The sequence below is a fragment of the Seriola lalandi genome, unplaced genomic scaffold (genome assembly GCF_002814215.2).
Source record: "Seriola lalandi dorsalis isolate HSWRI2012SDOR001 ecotype SW California unplaced genomic scaffold, Sedor1 jcf7180002054995, whole genome shotgun sequence".
Taxonomy (NCBI): domain Eukaryota; kingdom Metazoa; phylum Chordata; class Actinopteri; order Carangiformes; family Carangidae; genus Seriola; species Seriola lalandi.
The window spans coordinates 496,712-507,451 of NW_019525544.1; the positions used below are offsets into that span (position 1 = coordinate 496,712).

General features: G+C 39.7%; 1 protein-coding gene across 1 annotated transcript; it reads left to right on the forward strand.

Annotated features, from left to right (window-relative positions):
• Positions 1-149: 149 nt before the first annotated feature.
• Positions 150-10,717, forward strand: aldh3a2b (aldehyde dehydrogenase 3 family, member A2b). Its single transcript, XM_023397097.2, has 11 exons — positions 150-303; positions 2,385-2,547; positions 2,962-3,193; positions 6,118-6,203; positions 6,699-6,907; positions 7,044-7,161; positions 7,396-7,537; positions 7,661-7,827; positions 7,925-8,024; positions 8,915-9,153; positions 9,838-10,717. Exons 2-11 carry the CDS (start codon positions 2,386-2,388, stop codon positions 9,850-9,852), a joined length of 1,470 nt encoding a protein of 489 aa, XP_023252865.1. The 5' UTR covers positions 150-303; position 2,385; the 3' UTR covers positions 9,853-10,717.
• Positions 10,718-10,740: the final 23 nt, after the last annotated feature.

Sequence of the window (10,740 nt, forward strand, 5' to 3'; positions counted from 1 at the left end):
CTTGGGGTCGTTTTGTGTCTTTTAACTAAGATCTGTGCAATATTAACTCTTACACAGGCTGTGGTAAGTAACCGGTCTGTGCCCGGCAACAAGTGACCCATCCATCCATCCTTGCAGCCCTAGCGGGACTGAAGGATATAACCTCCAGTCGCTTTAGTCCTGCCCCTGTGGGGGTGTGACCTAACGGGGAAGGAGAGCTGTGCTTTTCTGCCGCTGTCATTGTTCAGCTTCTTTGCGGCCGGTTATCTCACCGTCCATACCCAGAGGGATCTTCAGGAATCAACCGCAACTGAAATTATTCAGGTAGGAATAAAACAAAAACACGTGTGCAGCGTTTCCTGTCAGTCGTTTCAGACATTTGGCCAAACGGCGCACAGACAGCGACCAGCGGAACTGTAAGTCGCCAAACGAACTGACAAACACTATTAGTAAAGAGAAAATACCCCGATAAGAAAACTGGTCCACATCTATAATAGACTGGGAAGATGTTGCATAACAACTTTAGGAAAGTTAATGTGTAGTTACACAGTCTCAAAGATCCGCTATCACGGATCACCGCGGAGCGTGATGTCCAAACGAAAACCCGATGATTACCGTCTGTTTATGTGTGTAAACTGACACTGTAGTTTTTCATCACAACACATTTTAACTCTGACCCAGTTATTCTCCTGGTGGTTTCTTTTTGCAGCTCATTCTCTGTTTTCCGCAAAGAGCAGAGCTGACAACAGCAGGGGCGTCATTCAAACTCACTGTGCAGCAATAAAGGTTATTAGGTGAAGTGGTTACTGGTACAGAAACTGCTTTTATTTAACAGTAATGCACTTTTTCAGCAGTGGAAGAGGTATTTAAATCTTCTGCTTCACTAAAGTTATTAGTACCACAACATAAAAATACTAGTAACAGTAACAGTATTCATTTGTCAGTGTTGCATTATTGTATAATTGAGTTATTACTTCTGATTAGAGCTGCAACAATTAAGCAATTAGTCAATAGACAGAAAATGAGTATGCAAATATTTTTGAGGATTGAGTATCATTTTGTGTCCTGTTTCAGTTTCTCAAATATGAATTTCCAACCTAAGTTATAGACCAAACTATTAATCGATTAATCGGGGAAATACTTAGGATAATAGTTGTAGCCTTAGTACTGATGCATTATATAAGCAGTATTTCATTTTTACAGGTTAAGGTAATTTGGTTTACCTTGCACGCTGTTGGGTAGTTTAATCTGTACCTATTATTCATAATTTATAACTCATAGGTTTTCTGTGTAAAACCATTATCTGTTATATCTGTGTAATAAATGTAGTGGGGAAAAACATGCAATATTTACCTTTGAAATGTGTTGGAATGGACATAAATTACCCTAAAACAAATAGTTTTTGAAGGACATGCACCAAAAATTACTTACTTTTGTATTAAAAGCAGAATATCTCTGAGTTATAATGTATATATAATCTGTATGTTGTAGCTATCATCTATATGCATAAAAAACAACATTTAACAACATGATTCTTTTAACCACATTTTTTAAATTTGATTTAAATCTTCACCATCTTTAATCCCAGAGGAGGTGACACAGCACAGATATGTGGAGATGGAATGGATGTGATAGATATCAAGTGATTTAGCTTGGGGTTGCAACTAGCTGTTATTTTCATTATTGATTTATCTTTTTTTTTGATTAATCATCAGTTTAGACTGATTGCAACAATTGCAACATCCCAGGACAGAAGGTTACATCATAAAATTTCTTGTTTGGTTCACCAACAAAACCCAACGATATTCACTTTACAGTTGTATGAAACAGAGAAAAGCAACAAATCCTCTGTCCTCCTTTGTAAGTTTTGCTATCGCTACAAAGCTAACTTTAGCATTACCAGTTGTTTACTTTCCAGTCTAGAGGAAACATTGCAAGTTCAGCATCACACTTCATTTCTTTACTGGTCCAAGGGCTGTCTCTAGAGGTGGAAAGCAACGTCAATGTTAACTCTTGTTTTGCTTCTATTTCTACACTTTTCTTCTATTGAATTTAGCATGCTAACCAGCTCTATAGTTCAGTTGGCAAGTGACAACAATTGTCCATATGTGCATGGATGAGAAACTACTACTACTAGTAGTTTTATATAAAACTAATTTATAGTTAACTTTCCAGTTTAGACTTAAATTTGTGTAATTGTTTAGAAGTAAACACTATGGCCTTTAACTAATCACATGACATATAACAAATGCTGACAATTCTGATTGACCAGCCTTCACACGCTGAAGAAATCAAAGCAGTACATGAAGTTTCTGTTTTATATCACCACCAGCTTTATATATAACTAGGTCTAGTCTTGCTTTCAGCAAACTAAAACTATCTTGTGTTTGAAATTTTGTTCCCAGGATGTCCAGCGAGCAGCAGGCCGTGGCTCGTGCCAGGAAAGCCTTTGAAACAGGCAGGTCCAAATCTTTAGAGCACCGCATCCGCCAGCTGAAGAACTTACAGCGGTTATTCACTGAGAGACAGAAAGAGATTTCAGATGCCATCAAGAAAGACCTCAATAAGGTGAGTACTGAGTCCAAAATAATCGATACCCGGTCTCACGGCTTCACAGTTCACTTAAGTCTCTTTTTGATGGCATTTCCTGATGAAGATGAAGTTATTCAATGTCTGACATCAGAGAGATAAAAATAAGAGCTAAAAAAAAGTAACAAATTGAACAAAAAAGAAATTACATTATAAAAGACAGCAGGTGTGAAACAAGCTCACGATGCAAATATAAATCAAGTAAAAAGCAGATCATAAAACATATTAAGATCTCCCCAAAGGAAGCGATTAACTGACACTTTGAATATGAGCTGGAGCTCAGAAATTTGGAAAGATATTCTGGACTGGTTACAAATTTAAAACTTTCTTAGGTTTACAAACAAACTTCAAAATTGGAGTAAAAAAAAAAGGGTGTGTTGACTTCGTCCCCAGAGCGAGGTGGGAACCCAGCTGTACGAGACTCTGGGTCTAGAGGGGGAGATCAGCCTGGCAATCAAGAAGCTGAAGGAGTGGGCAGCCCCTCGAACCGTGGAGAAGAACCTGCTGACCCTCTCGGACACCGTCTACATCAAGCCGGAGCCGCTGGGAGTGGTGCTGATCATCGGGGCCTGGAACTACCCCTGGGCTGTCACCATCCAGCCGCTCATCGGAGCCATCGCCGCTGGTACTGTAGCGTGTGTGTTTTGGGTGTGGCGTGGGTGAAAGGGCAGCGTGTGCGTCTGTGATGTAACGAGGTCAGCGTTCACACTTCTATCTGATTTCATCTTCATTTCCCCCCTGTGACGAACTTTGAGAGGATATGTCTGTGCAGCCGTCATGCACAATGTCTCCGTTGAATTTTGAAACACTGATCCAAGATTTGTGTCCACACAACACGCAAGATTAATTCATTAAAGATTTAATCTCTTATCGAATCTTATTAGGTTTACCTTTCGACATTAGTAAGTAACCCCAGGCTAGGAAGAAACAGAAGGAAGAAGCGCTAAAGGTTTTAGTGGCAGCCTATTATAATGTCCACAACCTGTTCCTAACCTGAAAATTAGATGAGCAGCATAATATATGAAATATTAAAATGAAAAGAGAGTGAGAGGAGATAAAAGGTTTGACAAGAGATTTGTTTTGCAGGAACCAGGTCCAAATTCCTTGAAACCTCAAAGCCCATACAACTGTCTGCATATCAAATAACAAAGAGGCGGACACCACTGACACTCAGGAGCGTGTGAATATTTAGTTCTTTCTAGGGCGTCTCACTATCCAAATCACAGGAGCTGCAATTTTTTGGATAAAGGTAAAATATGTCATAAAGTGTTGTGGTGCTGTTCTCCAGACTTAAGGGAACAAGCTTGTTTGGTTCAGGTCCCAGCAAGAAACGCATCATCATCATTCAAAAACCGTCATTCCAACTTAAATCGTGACTCATTTCGCAATATCTGCCAAAATAATCATAACATGATTTATTTTTTATTTTTTTGCATATCATGCAGCTCAGTTCAGTCCCGTCCAGTTTCCTCATCTTGTGATCATTACCCCTCCAGTTCCTTTTTTTTTATCCTGCCATTGCACAACCATCTTTATTTTCTATCAGCATCTGATTATAGTGGGTCAAAGGCCACTCTGTGAACTCTACACTGCAGTCATGACAGAGTAGACAAATGTGTGTCCTGTGTTTTTTATTTTTTATTTTTTACATATCCTCGTGAGTGGATGTTGTGGTGGATTCGCATGTGTTAACATACACATCGCAACTCTGTGCATTGCTCCTATCAGTGATGGCTCGAAGGGCAAAGTTAATCTCTGAGTAAATCAATCCGCTGCAAGATAATGTGTGAAACTCATGAATAATTCATGTGTGTCTCAAAAGGCTGCCCTCAAATGGCCACCCTGTGCTCCAAATCAAGTGTTTTGGCTCAGCTCTGATCACTTTGTGATGCAAACCTCAGTGTGGAGTGTTTGCTTGTGACTGCTAAGCATGACACTGCAGTATTTTAACAGTCTTTTGTCTGAGTCTTTATTTTGCTTGTTACTTTTTCCCCAGTGATAGTTTTACATAATGGTTCTGCGAGAGCTGCTGCAGGTAGACGGCTCATTTGTATTTCATTTGGACAAAGCCTGTTTTGACTCAAACATTGATGGGTGGAGGACTCAGTGAGTCCTGTCAGTCTGCAGCGTATCCAGTGAGTGTTTGCGCAGCATGGACTTTATCCTTTGCCCCAGCATTATCAGTTCGTACAGAAATGCTTATATCTGCTTAGTAGGGCACAAGTCATTTCTCTTGATTTCTTGATGCTCTGTAAAGATCATGAAAATAAAAGTGTAGGCCAACACCAGCACCAGACTTACTTAATTAGATTTAGCACATTTAAAGATTTGAAATACACTTTCTGTTTATTAATCTTTAACCTTTAAACACAGTTTCAGGTCCAGAACATGTGTGTGTGTGTGTGTTGTGTCATCCTGAGCTACCTGCAGTCAAGGACACAGTCTACAGTTATTGTGATGAACAAAACACTAACCTGAGTTGTGATGTTTATTAAAGGCGTGTTTATTTAGGTGACATGGTGATGAGGTGTAGTAGACGTTGCAGTATTAAAATGCAGTTTCTTTAATACTGTGAACTGCTTTCTATTTTTAGTTGGGGGTGTTCTTCATGAAGGACATTTGTAACATTATGTTTGTTAACCAACAGACAGCAGGGCAAAGAGGCACTGTGGTGCACAAATGACTGTTTTCTTCACAGGTGAACATATTATCAGACAATCGGACCAAAGTAAAAACTAAACAGGTTTTCGGAGGTTTGGGAAAAATCATGTTCACAACCTGATTTGTAAAACCAAAATTACACTGACAACCGCACTGTTATGAAGTGTTACCAAATATCCTAAACTCAAGGTTGCATTAATAGCTTTTCCAGAGCTTTTGACTGTATCTTCAGCAAGTGGTATCCCATGACCTTAGTACAGAAGTTGAGTCATGTGATGAAAGGTGGTTGTATATGGGCGTGGCTGTGGATGTGAGCGAGTTTCATTAACTTGCTCTTAAGAATATGTCATGCCAGCTAACCTAAAACAGAAAGTAAGACAAACATCATCACAAAAAAAGAAAAGAAAAGAAAAGCAGCTACTGAATAATTGGAAGACAATCTGCAGAACAGGTGTAATATTTCACCAGAGGAACAGCTAATGCACGAAGAACTGAACTTAAGAAGGAGACTAAAGCAAGCACTCACATTATATCAGACCACTATAATACAGTTCCGGCATTTGTAAACACTGTGGTTAGTCTGCCTTCAATTCCTCTGCCTCTGTCTTTAGCAACACCACTAGTCGCTTGTTTATAAATTATTAGTTTTAATATTATTATATATATATATATATTCCAAATTCTGGATTGACAGCATGCCCAACATCTGCTGCCATAAACATAAACACACGTCATATTAAGTTTGTGCTGGAAAAGCAAATTGGACAAATATCATAAAAGAAAACGAAGGCTTTAAAAAAAACATATTTGTGACATAATTCTACCCTTTTGTGGGGCTCTGTCTTTCTATCTTGTCATATTTGTTGCTTTTGTCATTTACCTGTGCAGGTAATGCAGCTGTGATCAAGCCCTCTGAGGTGTGTGTCCACACCGCAAAGGTCATGGAGGACCTGCTGCCAGTTTACATCGACAAAGTAAGGCTGGATCGCTTTAACATCGGCATAACGACATGCATCCAAGGACTCACTGAAGTGCAACAAGACACTGCTATTGTGCATGAGATGCAAGATTGCTGTTGTTTCTTAAGCAGACGGTGTCAAAGCTTTTTAACCCTCTTCACTCACCGGTCGTAGATGATCATGACAGGATTCGTTTTGTTTGTGACGTTTACAATTTCACACAAACAGGATTATTTCCTTCCTGAACACAAACACAGATTTTGGGGTGTGTTTATGGTCCACGTACATCAGATGAAAACTGTTCACCTTTACTAGAGTTCATATACTTTACATACAGAGGCTCTTGTGCAAATAACCAGCTGCCAGTTATATTTTCATCTCATCTACAAATCCCAGATAGAATGAAACAAAATGATAATAAAATGGATATCACAAAGACTTTAGTGAAACTGACATGCTTCAGGAGCTGTATTGTGAAAGCTGAATGTGTGTTTCTACCCTGTGTGCCAGGAGCTTTACCCTGTAGTGACCGGAGGAGTGTCGGAAACCCAGGAGCTGCTGCGCCAGCGGTTCGATCACATCTTCTACACCGGCAACAGCATGGTGGGCAAACTGATCATGGAGGCCGCCGCCAAGCACCTGACGCCTGTCACCCTGGAGCTGGGCGGGAAGAGCCCCTGCTACATCGACAAGAACTGTGACATAAGCGTAGCCTGCAGGTCAGAACGATGCTCGGATATGTTTCTCTTCATCGTATTTTTATTACAATAACATTTTTATTTTCCATCCAGTCTCTCTCACACTGAAGCTGTTCCTTCCTCACACTCTCCCGTTAACTCTTCCTCTCCTGTATAGACGTGTCGCCTGGGGAAAATACACTAACTGTGGTCAGACCTGCATCGCCCCAGACTTCATCCTTTGCGAGCCCAGCATCCAGGACCAGGTCATCGAAGAGGTCAAGAAATCTATTAAGGTACTGAAGACCTGAAAACACACCTCTTGGAACCACTCACTAAGGAAAAGTTACAAGCTGTTTATCTCAAATGTAAACTTCAAAAACAGGTGATTCTGTCCAAAAGATTCAAGAGCAGCAAAGAAAGTCAACAGATCTGTTTTAAAACTGAATGTTAAAACCTAAACGAACCAAAATAATCATTGGTTTCAGGGCCTGCTTCTTCAGTTAACTCAATATTGTTTCCTCTGACAGGAATTCTACACAGACAACCCAAAGACCTGCCCCGACTATGGACGCATCATCAACCAGCGCCACTTCAAGAGGATAATGACCATGTTGGACGACAGCACCATCGCTGTAGGAGGAGACAATGACGAGTCAGACTGCTACATAGGTAATACCTCTGACATGAAGATCAATCAGGACCTATCTGCCTGAGTATGTGACTCCGTTTCCCTTTTCTACACATATCAAGGGATGAAGAACAGAAATAATAGTGTTTCATTGTTGTGTTTAGCCCCCACAGTTCTGCGTGACGTGAAGCCAGAGGCCAAGGTGATGCAGGAGGAGATATTTGGACCTCTGCTCCCCATCCTGTCGGTCAGTGGCCTGGACGAAGCGATCAAGTTTATCAATAAGGGAGAGAAACCTCTGGCCCTCTACGTCTTCACACCTAATGACAAGGTATCTAACAAAAGACATGGCACACACATTATGTATATTGTGTATATAGATTCAGACTCATGGGTACAACATGATTTTGTCCCTCCTTTCTGTGAAGGTGATCAAGAGAATGGTAGATGAGACCTCCAGCGGAGGACTGCTGGCCAACGACTGTCTTGTCCACTATTCTGTCAGCTCTCTGCCTTTTGGAGGAGTGGGTGAGTTCACTCTGTAAGAATGAGGTCTCTCGTTCTCTTTTTTGCTTATTCACACGTTCAGTGAATTCAGGAGGGTAAAATGAGTAAACGGGCACGTCTTACTTGACCAAGCGAAGGAGGCACGTAGGCCATGCCAGAAGGGTATTAAGGCGGCTTATACCGAATTCTTGTGGGATGGCTGCATTCCAGCGTTGGATAAGGAGGGTCTGTGTCCAACCGATTCAGTAACTTCTGTAACTTTCTAAGGATTGACCGTCTTTTCTCCAGCTCCTTTTTATGCCTCTGTGCCGGGGACAGCCAGGGCTGGACGCATCATGTTTTTGGGTTGTTCTGTCTGTCCGTCTTCTCCTGAGTGTGATTTCTCAGTAACGAGTTTTGAGGGGAATTTCTTCAAATTTGGCAGAAACGTTCATTTGGACTCAAGGATGAGCTGATTAGATTTTGGTGGCAAAAGGTCAAAGGTCAAGGTCACTTTGAGTTAAGCAAAATCAATTAGTTTAGCTTGACTCAATTTAACTTTGAGGAGATTTACTTTTATTTATTTGTGGAAATCAAGTAAATAAATATTTCATTGTTTAATTTAATTCATATAGATTAATTTATTTATATTAACTAAACTTAACTTGAACTTCAATTCAATATTTGACTTAAAACTTTGACTAAACTTCAATTCATTAATTATTTATTTTGTTAATTATTGTTAATACATTTTATTTTTATATTTTCTGTTTAATCCATTAAATTGAATTCAGTTTTGTGAACTAAATTCAATTAATTTGATTAATTTTATTCAATTTAATTTACACTCAAAAAAAAACAATTTATTGCCGTCAAACTGGAGACTAATATTTGTTCACATAGTCAAACCATCTTCTATCTCCCATGTACAGGAAACAGTGGTATGGGTTGCTACCACGGCAAGTTCAGCTTTGACCAGCTGAGCCACCAGCGGAGTTGTCTCATCAAAAAGCTGAATATGGAGGGGGTGAACAGCATGCGGTATCCGCCTCACACACCCAAGAAACTGGGCTGGGCTCGCTTCTTCATCCTGAACAACGTAGACCTGGGCTGGATTGGGCGGATGGCGCTCTTAGCCGTCCTGGCTGTGGTGGCTGCTGTTGTGCTACAGGTGAGTTATGGAGGGAGACAGCATTGCTGTCATGGGGAAGCGAAGCTGAAAGATAAACAAATGGTATTGACACTGACACACATAGTAATAACTCGACCATCTTCAAGCAGCAGTTCTGACTTGTGTGTTCATTCTTTCTATGTTGAAAAGACTTGGGAAGATTTAAACTCCTGTAATCACCCACTTTTCCATCTTACGTGAAGTGTTCAGAGTTCACAGTCCAATTTATTAACCCAAGAATAAAACATGGAAATCCCAGTGTTCCCCTCCTAATCGTCCTGTCTCCAGCAGATAACTGTGAACACAGCCTTCTAGTATCAAACTCTTTCTAGTACATTCCTCATCAACTCTGTGCTCCTGCAAGACACAGGATACAGACAGGACAGGGCAACATGCTGCTCTACAGCGCCATCAGATGGCAGAAATGTGACAGCATGCCTTTGAGATACTTGTCATTTTCCAAGCAGAGTCAATGCAGAGGAAGTGAGAGGTTAAAGAAAAGTATAATGTAATGTAATTCTGCAGTTAGATATTATGTCCACTGATATATGGCAAGTTTTTATGTGTTGGGGGTGATGTGTTTTATTTCTAATGATGTGTTATGTTGGGATTGTTTGTTGTCCTGTCCTGAATCTTGAATAATAAACAGGTCTCTAACTGGAGGATATGTTGTTGCTTTTTCAGAATTATCTCCTTTAAAGACGTCCTGCTGCTTTCCGGACAACAAATCTGTTGTTTCCTCGACCCTTTGGACCAGAGAGTTTTCTGTATAATCAACTCAACATCTGCACGCACCGCTGGAATACTTCGGCTGTTGCCTTAATATATCTTACTTTTCAGTAATGGCGCCTGAAGTTTCATGTAGCTCACTGTAGAGAGAAACTTTATTTTTTAATGAAGGTAATTATTTATTTCCATCAGAGGCTCTTATGTTCTATTTTAACCTTTTAGATCAGCTGGGCACAAACAGTGTAAACATACGTTAGAATATCCAATCCAATGATTTTAAATGAAGTACTACTACTACTGCTACTGTATGACTTACAGTATGATGTGAGGTTTTTTCACTTTACTGTGATATGAACAATACTTTCCTAACAGTTAGTAAAATTTCACTAACCTGTAATTTTTTTTATCATAATGCAAAAGTTTTTACTGTGTAGGAATTTACCTACAGTTCATTTTGAGTCTGTTCCATTTCAATGATGGATGAGCCGTTAACTTAACATTCAGCATGATGGTTCTTGATCATTTCAGCCAATAGTGTAGCTTTGTTTCTGTTTTGTTTTGTTTCAGTGTTTGTCTGTGCACTGACAGCAAGAAGAAACGTTAGTGTTGGATCACAGAGTTATGAGTCGTATAACAACCTGTTAGAACCAAACGGGACCATATGAAGCACGTTTTTATGTCATTTTCCTAAAACACCAAATGCCTGTATATTTAAGTAACTGACAACCAGTTAAACCAGTTATTCCATTTAAATTTTAAGAGATTTCTAGTTAACAGTTGAATAAATATACATGTATATTGGAATAATATTGAAATAAATATATTTCTACATGTATCACCTCATGATGTGATTATTCA

Excerpts from the sequence above, each read along its gene's own strand:
- aldh3a2b (XM_023397097.2), top strand. The coding sequence starts at position 2,386 with ATGTCCAGCGAGCAGCAGGCCGTGGCTCGTGCCAGGAAAGCCTTTGAA. Across the intron at positions 2,548-2,961 it reads TCAAGAAAGACCTCAATAAG|AGCGAGGTGGGAACCCAGCT; the intron begins GTGAGTACTGAG and ends CTTCGTCCCCAG. Across the intron at positions 7,162-7,395 it reads AGGTCAAGAAATCTATTAAG|GAATTCTACACAGACAACCC; the intron begins GTACTGAAGACC and ends TTCCTCTGACAG.